We start from the raw sequence: 18,230 nt of genomic DNA on the forward strand, positions 1-18,230 counted from the left end.
TAATTTTATATGATCATTCCACTTCAAATCGTTCCGCACGCATACTCCCAGATATTTTACAGAAGTAACTGCTACCAGTGTTTGTTCCGCTATCATATAATCATACAATAAAGGATCCTTCTTTCTATGTATTCGCAACACATTACATTTGTCTATGTTAAGGGACAGTTGCCACTCCCTGCACCAAGTGCCTATCCACTGCAGATCTTCCTGCATTTCGCTACAATTTTCTAATGCTGCAACTTCTCTGTATACTACAGCATCATCCGCGAAAAGCCGCATGGAACTTCCGACACTATCTACTAGGTCATTTATATATATTGTGAAAAGCAATGGTCCCATAACACTCCCCTGTGGCACGCCAGAGGTTACTTTAACGTCTGTAGACGTCTCTCCATTGATAACAACATGCTGTGTTCTGTTTGCTAAAAACTCTTCAATCCAGCCACACAGCTGGTCTGATATTCCGTAGGCTCTTACTTTGTTTATCAGGCGACAGTGCGGAACTGTATCGAATGCCTTCCGGAAGTCAAGAAAAATAGCATCTACCTGGGAGCCTGTATCTAATATTTTCTGGGTCTCATGAAAAAATAACGCGAGTTGGGTCTCACACGATCGCTGTTTCCGGAATCCATGTTGATTCCTACATAGTAGATTCTGGGTTTCCAAAAACGACATGATACTCGAGCAAAAAACATGTTCTAAAATTCTACAACAGATCGACGTCAGAGATATAGGTTTATAGTTTTGCGCATCTGCTCGACGACCCTTCTTGAAGACTGGGACTACCTGTGCTCTTTTCCAATCATTTGGAACCCTCCGTTCCTCTAGAGACTTGCGGTACACGGCTGTTAGAAGGGGGGCAAGTTCTTTCGCGTACTCTGTGTAGAATCGAATTGGTATCCCATCAGGCCCAGTGGACTTTCCTCTGTTCAGTGATTCCAGTTGCTTTTCTATTCCTTGGACACTTATTTCGATGTCAGCCATTTTTTCGTTTGTGCGAGGATTTAGAGAAGGAACTGCAGTGCGGTCTTCCTCTGTGAAACAGCTTTGGAAAAAGGTGTTTAGTATTTCAGCTTTACGCATGTCATCCTCTGTTTCAATGCCATCATCATCCCAGAGTGTCTGGATATGCTGTTTCGAGCCACTTACTGATTTAACGTAAGACCAGAACTTCCTAGGATTTTCTGTCAAGTCGGTACATAGAATTTTACTTTCGAATTCACTGAACGCTTCTCGCATAGCCCTCCTTACGCTAACTTTGACATCGTTTAGCTTCTGTTTGTCTGAGAGGTTTTGGCTGCATTTGAACTTGGAGTGAAGCTCTCTTTGCTTTCGCAGTAGTTTCCTAACTTCGTTGTTGTACCACGGTGGGTTTTTCCCGTCCCTCACAGTTTTACTCGGCACGTGCCTGTCTAAAACACATTTTACGATTGCCTTGAACTTTTTCCATAAACACTCAACATTGTCAGTGTCGGAACAGAAATTTTCGTTTTGATCTGTTAGGTAGTCTGAAATCTGCCTTCTATTACTCTTGCTAAACAGATAAACTTCCTCCCTTTTTTTATATTCCTATTAACTTCCATATTCAGGGATGCTGCAACGGCCTTATGATCACTGATTCCCTGTTCTGCACTTACAGAGTCGAAAAGTTCGGGTCTGTTTGTTATCAGTAGGTCCAAGATGTTATCTCCACGAGTCGGTTCTCTGTTTAATTGCTCGAGGTAATTTTCGGATAGTGCACTCAGTATAATGTCACTCGATGCTCTGTCCCTACCACCCATCCTAAACATCTGAGTGTCCCAGTCTATATCTGGTAAATTGAAATCTCCACCTAAGACTATAACATGCTGAGGAAATTTATGTGAAATGTATTCCAAATTTTCTCTCAGTTGTTCTGCCACTAACGCTGCTGAGTCAGGAGGTCGGTAAAAGGAGCCAATTATTAACCTAGCTCGCTTGTTGAGTGTAACCTCCACCCATAATAATTCACGGGAACTATCCACTTCTACTTCACTACAGGATAAACTACTACTAACAGTGACGAACACTCCACCACCGGTTGCATGCAATCTATCCTTCCTAAACACCGTCTGTACCTTTGTAAAAATTTCGGCAGAATTTATCTCTGGCTTAAGCCAGCTTTCTGTACCTATAACGATTTCAGCTTCGGTGCTTTCTATCAGCGCTTTAAGTTCCGGTACTTTACCAACGCAGCTTCGACAGTTGACAATTACAATACCGATTGCTGCTTGGTCCCCGCATTTTCTGACTTTGCCCCGCACCCGTTGAGGCTGTTGCCCTTTCTGTACTTGCCCAAGGCCATCTAACCTAAAAAAACCGCCCAGCCCACGCCACACAACCCCTGCTACCCGTGTAGCCGCTTGTTGCGTGTAGTGGACTCCTGACCTATCCAGCGGAACCCGAAACCCCACCACCCTATGGCGCAAGTCGAGGAATCTGCAGCCCACATGGTCGCAGAACCGTCTCAGCCTCTGATTCAGACCCTCCACTCGGCTCTGTACCAAAGGTCCGCAGTCAGTCCTGTCGACGATGCTGCAGATGGTGAGCTCTGCTTTCATCCCGCTAGCAAGACTGGCAGTCTTCACCAAATCAGATAGCCGCCGGAAGCCAGAGAGGATTTCCTCCGATCCATAGCGACACACATCATTGGTGCCGACATGAGCGACCACCTGCAGATGGGTGCACCCTGTACCCTTCATGGCATCCGGAAGGACCCTTTCCACATCTGGAATGACTCCCCCCGGTATGCACACGGAGTGCACATTGGTTTTCTTCCCCTCTCTTGCTGCCATTTCCCTAAGGGGCCCCATTACGCAGCTGATGTTGGAGCTCCCAACTACCAGTAAGCCCACCCTCTGCGACCGCCCGGATCTTGCAGACTGAGGGGCAACCTCTGGAACAGAACAGGCAGCCATGTCAGGCCGAAGATCAGTATCAGCCTGAGACAGAGCCTGAAACCGGTTCGTCAGACAAACTGGAGAGGCCTTCCGTTCGCCCTCCGGAATGTCTTTCACCCCCTGCCACACCTTGAGACGACCTCCCACTCTACCACAGGTGAGGGATCAGCCTCAATGCAGGCAGTATCCCGGGCAACCACAGTCGTAGTCCGATCGGGGGATGCGTGGGACGAGCTGGCCGTCCCCGACAAACCCCCATCCGGACCCCCACAGTGATGCCCATTGGCAACAGCCTCAAGCTGTGTGACCGAAGCCAACACTGCTTGTAGCTGGGAGCAAAGGGATGCCAACTCAGCCTGCATCCGAACACCGCAGTTGCAGTCCCTATCCATGCTAAAAACTGTTTTGCAAAGAACGTCTGAACTAATCTACAGAGAGCGCAAACAAATCGACAAAATTTAAACGGTTATTAAAATACAAGATTGCCTAGTAAATGCAGTAATGCTGCTACTTGCGCACTGCTGACACACTGCTCGACAGCGGAAGGAGACTATGCGATTTTACACTATTCAGGTACTAAAACGCGATGCTACAACTCTCAAATACTATAATACGCCCAAAATTTATGAATTAAACAATGCAAGTACCAAAAACACGCAAAGAAATTAAGAATTAAACTATGTAAGAAATGAGTGAGCTAGGAGTATACGACTTGCTGCTGCAGCTGCTTATCCAAAGGCGGCAGGGAGCACACTGACTGTGACCAACCGACACTGGCCGTTCAAAACAAAAACAGAAGACAAACGACTACGCGAATTTACACTATTCAGGTACTAAAACGCGATGCTACAACTCTCAAATACTATAATACACCCAAAATTTATGTATCAAACAATGCAAGTACCAAAAACACGCAAAGAAATTAAGAATTAAACTATGTAAGAAATGAGTGAGCTAGGAGTATACGACTTGCTGCTGCAGCTGCTTATCCAACGGCGGCAGATCCCAGTCCCTTATACTGTTCCTGCATTGTTGCTTGGCTCATGGGATCCCACCTAATGGTCTTATCATCAAATTAACCATCTTGGGCTGCCACCTCTCCTTCCACAATGACTCCCACCTGTTCAGATTCTGTCAATCCTTAGCCCTCACCAACACAGTCCTGCAAAACCGTATCAACCAAGCCCATAAATCCTTGCAGTACCTTCTCTCCATATGCAAAATTCTCCTGTTATGCAATCCCAAATTCCTGGAACTCATAACACACGGTGAAATTCTTGCCTTCCAGAACTTGAGTAACAAGCACAATCTACCTCAAAAAGCTCTCCATCCTGCTCACTTCCTACTCCCACCTTGGAGTACCACTGTCCACCACCTCTACAACAACCTCCAAACCTCCCCCACATCCTCTCATACCTGACAAATCCTCTCTCGCATACCTACTACATTTACCCTGCCCTCCAAAACTCCCTCCCACCACCACACAGAATCCAGAACCTAAACAGACCCACAACATGGTCATGAACCTTTCCTCCAGAAGCCTTAGCCCCACAGAGATATCAGTCTTTTTCAAAGGCCTCACCTTTTGCCCCACTCCCAAATTCAGTAATGCAGAACTTGTTAAAGACCTTCAGTGGAAACACTTTTTCACCTCCAACCCTACCTATCAGACTCAACCAAAGACCAATATTGAACCTTGCCTAACTCAGTTCACTCCTCCATTCAACTGTGATCCACCCCCACTGACCCCAAACCATCCCCTTTTAACTTTTCAGAGTTTCTTGATCTCGAACCTTGCCTCACCATCATTCCCCAAATCCATCAACATGCAAACTAACCTTACATCTGCAGAAATAACCGCAGTCCACCATCTAAAAACTGATCCCGTCCTTATAATCCTACCTGCAGACAAAGGCTGTTGTTTTGAACCGCAATGATTTCCTGGTGGAAGGACTCAACCAGCTGTCATATACTTTTACCTACAAACCTTGCCACAGTGACCCCATTCCAGTAATACAGTAGGATTTCCAGCCACTACTCAAATCCTTAGGCCCATCCCAGAACCTCTCCCCAGAGTCCATCTCTCTAATCACCCCTACCACTCCTCACACTCCTACCTTCTACAGGCTTCCTAACATCCCTAAACCTAACCACCCAGAATGCCCCATTGTGGCTGGTTACCGTGCGCCCACTGAGAGAATCTCTGCTCTCATAGACCAACACATTCAGCCTATTACCCCGAACCTACCCTCCTCTATAAAAGATACCAACCATTTCCTCCACCGACTCTCCAATGTCCCTGTCCCTTTTCCAGACATTGCCCTGCTCATCACTAGTGATGCAACTTCCCTGTACACTAACATTCCTAATGCCCATGGCCTCACTGCTTTGTACACAACCTTTCCCAATGCCCGATGGATACCAAACCAACAATCTCCTTCCTAGTCGCCTTGACCAACTATATCTTTACCCACAATTACTTCTCCTTTAAAGACATTATCTACAAACAAATCAGAGGTACAGCTATGGGCATCAGCATGGCACCATCCTATGCCAACCTATACATGGGCCATCTAGAGGAATCATTCTTAAAAACCCAGAATCCTAAACCCCTAACCTGGTTAAGATTCATTGATGACATCTTTGCTATCTGGATCAAAGGTGAGGACATCCTATCCACATTCTTCCAGAACATCAACAACTTCTCCCCCATTTGCTTCACTGGGTCCTACACAACCCAACAAGCCACCTTCCTCGATGTTGTCCTCCACCTCAAAGATGGCTACATCAGTACCTCCATCCATATCAAATCTGCTAACCACCAGCAATACTTCCACTTCAACAGCTGCCACCCATTCCATACCAAGAAGTCCCTTCCATACAGCCTAGCCACCCATAATCATCACATCTTCAGTGACAAGCAGTCCCTCTTGAAATATACCTAGGGTCCCACTGAGCCTTCACTGACCATAATTATCCTCCCAACCTTCAACAAAAACAAATCTCCTGGGCCTTATCTTTCCAGTCTCCCACCACCTCCCAAAGTCCCACCGTCCAGCCACAGGGGAGCTTTCCCCTCATAACTTAGTACCACACAGGACTGGAGCAACTAAATCACATTCTTTGCCAGGGGTCAATTACCTCTGTTCATGCCCTAAAATGAGAAATGTCCTGCGTGCTACCCTTCCAACCCTGCCTACAGTCGTACCCACTGTCCACTGAACCTACACAATATACTTGTCCACCCTTGCACTACCCCTGCTCACAATCCCTTACCTCATGGCTCATATCCGTGTAATAAACCTAGATGCAAGACCTGCCCCATACATTCTCCCACCACCACCTACTCCAGTCCGGTCACTAACGTCACCTATGCTATCAAAGGCAGGGCTACCTGTGAAACCAGTCATGTGGTCTACAAGCTAAGCTGCATCCACTGTGCTGCATTCTATGTAGGCTGTCTGTCCACATGAACAGCCACTGACAAACTGTGGCCAAGAAACAAATGGAGCATCATGTTGCTGAACACACTGACAAACATGATATCCTTCATTTCAATGATTGCTTCACAGCCTTTGCCACATGGATCCTTCCCACCAACACCAGCTTTTCTGAATTGTGCAGATGGGAACTTTCCCTGCAATACATCCTACATTCCCATTACCTTCCTGGCCTCAACCTTCATTAGTCACTGTCATCACCCATACAGCCCCTTCCCTGTTCCAATTCCATCACTACATTGCCGTCATTCCACCACCACACCCAGTCTCTTTATTTCTCTCCTTCTTTTCTGCTACTTCTCCCCCTCCCCCTCCCCACCTCCCCCAACCATCATCTGACCTGCAGCACTTCACTGTCCACCATCCTCCACCATACTATTCCTCCCCCTCCCCACCCCAGCCTCCTCCTTGCCTCCACCCAGTCGCAACTCCCATCATGATCTGGCGCTGCTGCTCGCAGTGTGGTTTCTGTTTCAGTTGCCTGATAATGCAGTCATGTGTGTGAGTTGCATGTGCGTGAGTGTGTGTGTGTGTGCACATATGTGTGTCTAGTGTTGACGAAGGCCTTAATAGCCAAAAGCTTTAATTGTGAGAGTCTTCGTTGTGCCTAAGTGTGACTCAGCATCTCTGCAACATGGTGAGTAGCAACTTTCCTTGTAATAATATCATCATGTTAATATTATTGTCATTATTTGTAGTGACTGGTCTGAGATATTTCCTCGCAGCATCTACTGAACCTGACAACCCCATCTTTTGCATAACAGTTGTGAAGTGCATATTGAAAAGTTCAGCAACAGTGCACACATCTGTTACCCATGTATCATTTACTCTTAATGATTTGTGCTCCTCTTTTTCTTTGGTTCTACCAGTCTCTTCCTTCACTATATCCCATATTGTCTTTATTTTGTTTTCTGAAGTGATTATCCTTCTCTAATAATGCATTTGCTTTGATATTCGTATTACTATCTTCAATATTTTGCTGTATTTTTTACAATGATTTATAGCATTTACTTCAGAGATGTTTCCAACTGATAGATATAGCTTCCTTTTGGTCTTACAGGATACCTTTATTCCTTGAGTAATCCATGTCTTTTTTATAGACTCTGGTTTAACCTGGGTTAGTTTTGGGGAAAAACAGTTTTCAAATAAGTTAAGAACATTATTAATAGAAGTGTTGTATTTCTCATTCATGCTATGAGCATTATACACATCATTCCAGTTTATGCCTTTGATGAGTTTCCTAAAACAATCAATTTTTGACTTACTGATTACCCTCTTGAACGCACATTTAGTAGAGTTTATACCCTGATCAGTATTAATATTTAGCTAAAGAAACTGCATGTCATGGTCTGGGAGGCTACTTATTATTGGGTTTATAATATAGTTTTGTTCATTAACATTACTATAAAGATATGATCAATGGCCATCTTTGAGTCCTTAGCTATTCTAGTGGGAAAGTTAACAGTATAAATTAAGTTGAATGACAATGCTACTGAGTGCAGTAAGTTCTTACATGAAGAGTTTTGAATAAAATCTACTTTAAAATCACCAGTAACCACTAATTCCATGTTTTCTGCTGTTAAATAGGCCAATAGAGCTTCAGAGTTATTTATGAACAGATTAAAATTACCTGCTGGTACTCAGTTTACACTTACTGTTATGAATGGATTGTTACAAAATTCTACTTCTGTTGCACATGCTTCCATATGCTACTCTAGGCAAAATTTGTGAATGTCTATTACATATATATATATATATATATATATATTGGCCACGACATCTTGGTAGATGATTGTTGCAGTGCTGAGGCAGGAGCAGTGGTAGCATTGCAAAGCTTTTTCTGCCTTCATCTATCTAACAAGCCTTCATCATGCTTCGACATTCCAGATGATATATAATAACGCCACTCTGGTCTCATGCTAGCCCGTGCCTCCCATCTGTTTGTGTCAATTCCAAAGCTCTCTATATCTCATTTACAGGAGTCCTTGAACCTCAATACAGGACGTCCTACAGGTCTTTTGGCTATAGAGATCTCTCCAAGCATCACCTCACGTGGCAATCTGTCAGGATCCATACGGTGGACGTGTCCCAGCCAGCGGAGTCATCTCTGCTTCAAGATAGCTGAAATACTGTTGCAGTTAGTTTTAGATAGCACTGCTTCATTGGTCACTCGGTTCTTCCACGTTACTCCGAGGATGGATCTCAGGTACCGCATGTGGAAAGCATTAAGGTGACATTCTTGTTTGGCATAGGTAGTCCATGTTTCTGATGCATACAAAAGGATGCTGAGGACGCAGGTTTGATATACAAGAATTTTGGTGGTCAAAGAGAGTTTGTTGTTTGTCCAAACACGTGTAGAGAGTTTGCCAAAAGTTGTCGCAGCTCTTCCAATGTGAGCATCAATTACCTTGTCAACAGACATGTTTGATTCTATAGTAGATCTAAGATAGCAGAAGTCTATGTTATTACATTTATGGCAATAACTGATGAATGTGGCAATTTCTCCATTGTCCAGTTCTGCCCTCAAAAAGTGAGAAGCTAACCTAAATCCTGAAACACGTAACACATTTTCACCAGTCGTCACATGATGTTCAGAGATACAGACTATGTCAGCTGGATTGGATGACTTAATCATCAATGCAGATAAGTAGTTCATTAATATTACTTCTTAGCCCTCCAGTATTTTGATGCACTAGAGGTAGTTGTATTTAACATTGACTGATATAAAACTTGGTGGAAATAAAATGTCTGCTGATTGATGAAAATTTTTAACCAACAGCTGTGTTTGTTGATCCACTGTGCCAGAATTATGTTGTTTAGTTTCTTTCTTGAACTGAAGGTTCATTTCAATCCTGAACTCTCTTGGAACTCGACTTCTTTCTTTTGTACCTATCCCTGAAAAAAAAAGAGGCTGCTCCAATACCTGTAACCACTGGTATTTTATCACTCTGAAACTGCTGCTCCTGCCTCTGTACAAGTGCAAGCATCTGTCTTCACTTTCACTCGATACCCAAAGCCTGCCCCCATGCCCTACTAACTGTGTACCCCTGGCCTTGGTTAAAATGGTTGTGGTTGATTCTAATCTTTGTAGTCTCCTTTAGAATGAAATCCCAATAAAATGATGTGTGAGCCAAGAATCATGTCTTTTCAAATTATATTTTATGTCAGTTTTCCAGGCACTGTTCATATATGGCTGACTTCTCAAGATCTCTTTGTTTAATGGGTCACTTTTTCTCATTACAATGCTCAGCAATACTGGAAATAGTTTGACAAAAAATGCTGCCACATTCACAGCGGTCATATACACACTGGGCACTGAAAGAGCTATGTTGTCTTTAATGTGGAATAATTTACCTTGTATTTTGGAGGTGGCTAGAACACTGGTCTTCTGAAGAAATATTTCTCCACAACTTTCAAACAGAATATTTTATTAGTGGATTCATCTACTGTATTATATCAATGATATACATATTGGCCACATACATAATTGTGCCAGTATAATTAAATTAAAAAGGAATTGGGAATATTTAAGATCAGCATTTGACTAGACACTGTGAGGAATGATGAGTTTCTATTGTGTCAAAATGTACTGTAATTTGATGAGATCATTATCACTGTTTTTTTAAGCAATGCATCCAAATAGTACCAGATGGTTATTATTTTCATTTTCTTCTTTAACAATTATTTCAGATATTCTCCTTATGGGACAAGTTTGTCAATTGAAAATTTCATTTTCTCTCACTGTACTTGAAAAATGACATTGCAGTATCATTGCCACTTACATAAGTCATTTTTGGTCAGTCACAGCTCCAGGCATTTGCTGCATAATACATCCACATTAAAAACACACAACCCTACAATTGAGACTATGTCATTTGTTAAACATAGTTGACACCATATCAGTAAATACACTGGAAATATCCCAACAGACCAAGTGTACAAATATTATAGAAACATAATTACAGGCACCTTGAGATTAGAGATGTGTAGAAAATTATTATGTTTGAAAAGACCTATTATATGGTCAGAAAAATATTGAATAAAAACTTATGGAACTACATAAAATAACTGTACAATTAATTTCTGTAGTAATAGAATGAAGCAATATCTAGTTCACAATGTTAAACATTAATGGGACTAATGGAAACTAAAAACAAAAGCATCATTTCAGAATTTACAAGAAAAAATCAAACGCACATGTCCTATACAAAAGGTTTGTTTAATTAACACTTCTACAGTTGTGTTTTTCTTTTTCTCACTGATCCATTGTTCTTTGATGTAGGCAGTTGCAGTTGTTGTGGACATCAGCCTTCTGGCTGATACAAACAGTTGTAATCTGAATCTTACAAAACAGAAAATTAAAAATGTTGCCCTTAGTGATTAACACACTTTTAAAATCTCCATTGCTGCTGAAATTTCACTGTTAATTTCCTTCTTGCCCTGCTGGGTTTCCTTGCATGCAGAATTGAGAACTACCTTATTGTGTTCCCTTCAAATGCTCTCATTTTCTATTGTCTTTTTCTCTGTTTTATCTAATAAAGGAACCTTGGGTTTCAAAAGTTTTTTGTTTGTGTGTTTGCTTGTCAGTACCTAATGAATGTAAGTCTTTTCTAGCTTTATTAAGATATAATTTAATTTTTGATTCTGTTTTGTCAGTTCTTGTTACTCAACATCACATTAATTTACTGTTCCTTCTGAACATACTACTTATATTTTATGTATTGAAGTGAAAAGTTTGTGAGAGATTTCAATTTTTCTCAGGCCTCGTGAATTTATTGAGTGTGTTGGTCACATACGCTTACTTTCATGGCTTCTATTGGGAGCACTGACCCACACTGCACTACATAGTGGATCAGTGACAAGTCACACTCCTTGTCAACCAGTACCACAAGAAGCCTCCTGCCACATTGCTGACCACATCCAAGTCATTATGGCAGGTTTTGCCGAGCAATCAAAAGCATCAGTTTTGCATATGTCTTCTCTTTTCCATGCCTTCATTCTTTGTCAGGTATGTATAGTGAGCACACACTGCAATGTCTAAGATGTGCTGCTGTCAGGTAAGTTTGTTGTATAGCTTTAACAGTTAAATAATATTGCTATCTTTTTGCAGTTCAATTCCAAAGCTTTTTAAAAAGAAATAAAAATGTAGCAATGACAAAGAAATGATTCATAGTCATTTAATTGGAGATTTCAACTGTATTTTAAAGTATCAGTAATATGTACTATATTCAGGGAGGTGTAGAGGGTATCAGATAGATTATGATTTTAATACAAATTCCTCTTCAGAAGTGTACCTTTTCTGTTCTTTCAAAACAAACATGTAAGGTAACATGTTCCATTCATCTTTATCTGCTGTGTGAAACAGCAATAGCATTTAACTGTGACTCTGATATTTATTAAATTTGTAACTAACTAACTAATATGCTAATCATGGCTGGGGCTAACCACTGTCATAATGATGAAAAGTGGTCCAGATCATACGTGCATGACACTAAATGTGTAATGTGACACATGCAGGGTGTTAAAAGAAAGTATTCCATATTTTGAGAGGTGGTAGTGTAGACCAAAAGAAGACAAAAATGTCCAGTAAAATGCATACCTTAAGAGCTATGAGCACTTGTTTATCTTCACTAATGTGTAACACATATCATCCAGTGAAAGCTATGTCAAATTGCCTACAGAATGCAGTACACAAATGAGGACACTTTCCTTTATTACTATGCATGGATACAGCATGCAGTAAACATCTGTTAGTGTTGTTACTGTTCACTGGCAAATAGAAGCAACTGTCAAGCCTGTATTCTGAAAAAGTACCCAGAATGCAGGGTGCCATCTGGACAGTTATCCAGCCATGTTTTCCAGTGACTAGCAGGCAAGTTCCGTACCTTCAACAATGGCAGATCATGGCAGAATTCACACCACTCTTATTTACGATATTTTGTGGCTGAATGCTTCTAGTTATTACTGTTAACATATAACAATCACTAACTCACTGTTCTGGCATAATGATAAGTGACAGCATGAAGATGAAGAATGCAAGAGCAGAGAAGGCTGTGAGATGTCAGCCGATAGCCTGCTGACCAGGACCGCATCATGACAGGAGCACCCTCTAGCCAAAGAGAATATAAGCGCTGCTCCTGCCAGCCAGTCGCATAGTACTAGACGGACATTAGTAGCACAGTACTAGACTGGTTATAGCAGAGAGGCCTAGATGAACAGTAATATTAACAATAGCAGTTATTAGTGATCCATATTCATTGCTTGTATGGACATTGTCTACAGGAAAAGACATTGACTGTTTGCATGTTGCCCATCGCTTGCGACAGCATTGTAATTCAAAGTTAAGTATTGTCAATCTTCTTATTTGTAATAAAAACTATTAATGTTATTTGCTTGAATTGTTGAATAGCTATCCAAGAGTGCAGAATCCTTTAGGCACCGTATAAGCAATGAGTTGGCAGGACCACACACTCACATCCTTAAAACTGATAATATAAAATTTCTAGTGCCAGGTGAGGTTTGGAGGTAGTGTACAAATATAAAAATCTATTTTATGAATGCCACAAATGTGTTGGTATATTTGGAGTGTTTTAACCTAATGAATCACATTTCACAGTCTCATGAGAGCACTGTGTCTGGAAACGAGTTGTTGAATTGTGTGGGGGACATGAAATGGTTGAATGCTACCAGTTATTACTGTTATTCATAGCTCTGCTGTGAAGGAGCAAGTATTGCAACAAGTGGAAGAAGATCCTGGAATTACAATACACAGAATTTCAGCATCTATTGGTATTAGTCATCCTCTAGTCTGGGCGATCCTTTATGAGCAGTCACTATAGCCCTTTCATGTACAACATATCCAAGCCCTTTGGCCACAAGAAAAGCCAGCCAGGATGCAGTTCTGCCAATAGCCATTGGAGAACTATGGTGAAGACCCATTTTTCACAACAAAGATACTTTTCAGAGACAATACCGATTTCACAGCACATGGGATTGTCAATTTTCATAACCAGCATATGTGGCCTGATACAAATCCAGTGGACAATGGAAGATGCAAGGCATCAGCACCAATATTCATTTAATGTATGGGCAGGAATTATTGGTGTAAACTAACAGCCTCTTACATCTTCAGTTCCTATCAAATAACTTACCTTTCCTGCTAGAGAAGGTACCTCAAATTTTGGAGGACAACAGTTCAAACCCATGCTGATTTCCCTAAATCAGGTGCCAGGATGATTCCTTTGAAAGGGTGCATCCGACTTCCTTCCCCATCCTTGACAAAATCCAAGCTTGTACTCTGTCTCTAATGACCTCATTGTTGACCATATGTTAAACCCAATCTTCCTTTCCTTAGAAGAGGTACCATTCTAATAATGGCGGAAATGTGGTTCATGCAAGTGGTGCACCAGCCCATTTCCTCCTAAATGTCTGAGAACGTCTCACATGGACATTTAATGGGCAATGGATTAGTCCAGGAGGTCCAGTACATTGGCCAGTGCATTCTGCCAATCTTCATATTTTGGTTATTGGGCCACTTGAGATCTTTAGTATATGCAAGCCCTCATTAATGATGTAAAAACAATACAGGAATGTACCATCAATGCCTGCCAGCAGATATATAACCGACTTAGAATATTTAAGAGAGTCTGTGTTTTCCTATGATGTCAGACAGAAGCCTGCCTTACTATGAATGGACACTATATTATTAATGACTCACAAGTGCAGTTCATATGTAATGGCAAGCAAATTACATCAGAAATGCTGCTGTTTTGTAGTAACAGAATAATATCTTCTCATTTGTTTACTGCATTATGTAGATTGTTCATAATAGCAAAGAGCTTGCAGTAGGAGAGATATGCTTCACAGAAGTAAAGATGAACAAAGTATGCATTTTAAAACCCATCTCTACTGAACACTTTTCTCTTGTTTTTGTCCATGCTACCACCATGGATTTTTTAAGCACCCTATATCCACTGAACGTTTTTTTGTGCATGTATACACTAGTTGCCACAATAGTAGGTAATGCAATAATTACTGGAGTTACATTAAATTACTATTACTCATTTACTTGGCAGACACATAGAGTGAAATGCATGGGTATTCCTCTGCTGCTTTTGCATCTCCTTTGCCCTTGTATATAATATGTTTGGTCACTGTATAATCCATTTCAGGAAATCCATGTGTGCTCTTTAAAATAAATGTTGATTATATGTACAAAATTTACTGCATAGATCCCTAAGAGTCTGTCTCCATCCAACCCAAACAAACTTTCTTGCATTATGGGGCTCTAGTTACCTGTAACTTTGATGATCCTCTCTCCCTTTTCTTTTGTCCACATTTATAGTTTTCTAAAGGCAGCTTTTTCATAGGGCATCTCATTTGTTGTTACAGCATGTACTTGTATTAGACATATTAATTTGTATTGCCTTTAATCTTTCACAAGTAGGTTGTTAATTCTGAGAACTGGATTATTGAAGTTTCTTTCCTTACAATAATTCCATTTGTTTTCTTCCACTGACTTGACATTAGACAAAAAATTATCCAATTTGAAGTTTCATAGACTCATCTGTTGTAGGTTACTGTAGTTAAAATGTTCATTTGCAGGTTTACCATTTCCCATCTGATAATGTTTAATTTCTTGAGACCCATATGCAGTATTGTGTTATGTAGCAAATATATTTGGTAAGACAAGTTCTGGTAGAATGTAAATAATTTAGGACCAAAGGACACCAAAGCTTCTACTATTCAGTGAATGGTCTCCTTTGCTTGTAAACTATGATTACAGCAAATAAATTAGCATTCTTTGAGAAACTTAAAATGCTCTGTTAATTAATGAACCTTTTGGCACTAGGATCACACTTCAAAGCAGCATCCAGTTCTGTCCCAGGCACTTTTAAGGCTGCTTCCAGCTGTGAAATGCACTAATCCAATGATGTGCTTATTTCTCTTTCCATTCTCCAGCACATTTATTTAAACATGGAGGACATTTTCCATTTTTGTCTCTGATATTTTATATCTCTTGCTGGAGATCATAAAAACACTTTGGAACACAGTTATCTCTGCAGTTAATATTGGTATGCTGTACAGACAATGTTGAAAAGTTCTAACTAAAAATGGAAATAGTGTTCACACTAGAAACTGAAAATATTTTGTGACTTTTTAAATTCTTTTGCCTGTGTAAACCATGATATCTTCACATAAAAAATTAGAATCTACAAACATACTCTGAAAACCACTGTGAAGTTCATGGCAGAGGATACTTCTCATTGTATCACGTATTAGGTTTTCTTCCCATTCCAGTCACACATGCAGTAATTGTTCTTGAAACTTTGTAAGTAGTCTTTTGTGGGATAGTTAATGTCTGCCTTTAAGTACCTGTCTGTTCAAGTTTTTCATTATTTCCGTGATGCTGCCCTGTGATCATTTGTGACACCCTTCTTTGTATATATTCAGTATCTCCTGTTAGCCATATATGTTATGGGTTCCACACTTGAGCAGCATTCTGGGATGGATTGGGTGAATGTATTTTTTAGCAATCTTCTTTGTAGACTGATTTCATTTACTTTGTATCCTACTAATGAACCAAAGCCTGTCTCTTGCTTTACATTCTATGTAATCATTCCATTTCTGATGTTATGTTGGTAATTTGGCACCTTACTTCATCTTTGCTGCAAGCATAAATGAGGTGGTGGACTATCTTTAAGGAATATCCCAATATTTTTCTACAATATAATGCTGTTGTGTGAATAGAAGTATTTTGAATAATGTAATTGTCATTTATTCAGATCATCACATTCCAACATGCTCTATGCCCAGGGCAGTAAATCTGTGCAGTTATCTATGTATGTTATGCTGACAGGATTATATATAACTGGACATGCATATTAGGTTATGTGACCACATTGTTTGTGATACTTAGTATGGTTTACCATTACATGATTAAGTGCATGTGAATTCAGGTTTCCAGAAAGTCTTCAAATTTGTCAATATTATGAGTAGTATACATTGCTGCTCACCATAAAGATGACTTGTTGCATTGCATACAGGCACAATAAAAAGACTGTCACAAAACCTCAATGTTTAACAGTCTTTTCATTGTGCTTATCTACAACTCAATGTGTCATTGTGAAGTATGATGTAATGTTCAATTAATAAGTGAAAGGAAAGTAAATGTTATTTTCAATACACAAGATATATCTTCTATCAGAAATAATCTATTTGTCCCTGGCTTGGCTTGTTCTCAGTTTCTGCTTCGGTTAAGAAAGGCATAAATGTTTTTGGCAAACGTGGGTGTAAGATGTTCAAAATGGGTTAGTTACTTTGTTCTGAGTCGGAATCAAATAGCATTTATAACTAAAAAATGTTGAACCTGTGTCAGCTGAATATGCTCTAGCTGTTAGTAAAATTAGTAACACTGAAGGCTTATGGCATCCTAGACTTATTCATCTTGGGCTTGGCACTTTCTCCAGAGGCAAGACAGAGTGAAGGGATGAAGTCGGAGGGTTGTGATTCTGAACCTGTTGACAAGTATAACTCATGTTTGCTTGGTAAGATGTGTAAATTTTCATTTAATATGGCTGGAAGACAAAGGACAACTGAGATACGTGACTTGGTGCATGTCGATTTGTGTGGTCACATGGAGCAAATATCACATTATGTGGTTAAGTACATGTATGTACTAGCGAATGATGATTGCAGAAGAACATTCTCTTTTCCTCAGTGGTATCGATCAAACATTTGGTTGGGGTTGAGCATTAGATTATTGTGCTGTATAGTGTAAAAAAGAATGGTGCTGTAGAAAGGATAAGAGATCAATTTGTGAGATGCCATGATGCATGTCATTTGATTCTGGTCTGCATAAGCAATATAGGGCAGAGGCATGCAAATGGCTGTATACATGAAGAACCTTGTTCCACATAGAGCACATAAAAGTAAGACATCACAGGAGTTATGGAAGGGTAAAGTATCTTCTCTGAGCCATTTAAAAGTGTTTGGTTCTCAAGCCTTTATGCATATACCAGTTAAAAAGAGGACAAAGTGGGATACCAAGGCTAGGGAACTACTTTTGTAGGTTACAATGAAATGACTAAAGGTTAAAAACTAGCTGATACCCAGAAACTCAAGAAAACTCTTAAAATCAGGAGTGTTGGTTCTCAAGAGAATGAGTGCAGGACTGCCAGTACCAGGGCACCAGCCGTAAGTGAAGATTACTGTGTGTTCTGGTCAAGTGAACAGCATGCTGAATGCTGTGAGACAGAGGATGCAGTGAAAGTCGTTAGCACTGGGAGTGACAGTACAAACACAGATCAAGACAGGGACTACATCTCAGATGCTCAACCAGTGGTGGACACAGAGGAATCTGACATGCTTCTGATTTAACCTAATGTTCCAGAAGGTGATTAGCCATTCATAGAGTCAGCTCATGTGCAGGAACCCAAGGAGTACCCAGATTATGTCACCTATTTTGTAAGTAATTTTTCCAGTTTTGGAGAAAATTCTGTGAACCTGAATGATAGCATGTTAAGGAGTGAGAGAGGAGACTAGATAAAAGCCTTGATAGAAGAAATAAAGTGTTAACAGAATAATGGTGTTTGGGAACTTATGGACACACTATTTCTTTAAATCTTTGTGTAATTTTAGTAAAAATTTTTAAGATCAGATGGCACTTATCTGTAATTAAGGAACAATATTCATAACTGAAGTTTCAGAGAATATGTGCAACTGTTCAAATATGACTATCACAACGTCCATTCTTGGTGACTGAAGTAGCCCCCATAACATTAGTCATGTCAGTGCTTTTGGTTTTTTC

The 18,230-nt window shown here is 40.4% G+C and overlaps 1 protein-coding gene across 1 annotated transcript in view; it reads left to right on the plus strand.

The window, feature by feature from the left end:
* LOC126248502 (protein unc-79 homolog) overlaps nt 1–18,230 on the plus strand; it is an 875,350-nt gene that overhangs the window by 793,978 nt on the left and 63,142 nt on the right. The window contains exon 48 of the mRNA XM_049949540.1: nt 11,183–11,429. Coding sequence (XP_049805497.1) covers nt 11,183–11,429 — 247 coding nt within the window. The remainder of the gene's footprint in view (nt 1–11,182; nt 11,430–18,230) is intronic.

Source organism: Schistocerca nitens, chromosome 3, assembly GCF_023898315.1.
Source record: "Schistocerca nitens isolate TAMUIC-IGC-003100 chromosome 3, iqSchNite1.1, whole genome shotgun sequence".
Taxonomy (NCBI): Eukaryota; Metazoa; Arthropoda; class Insecta; order Orthoptera; family Acrididae; genus Schistocerca; species Schistocerca nitens.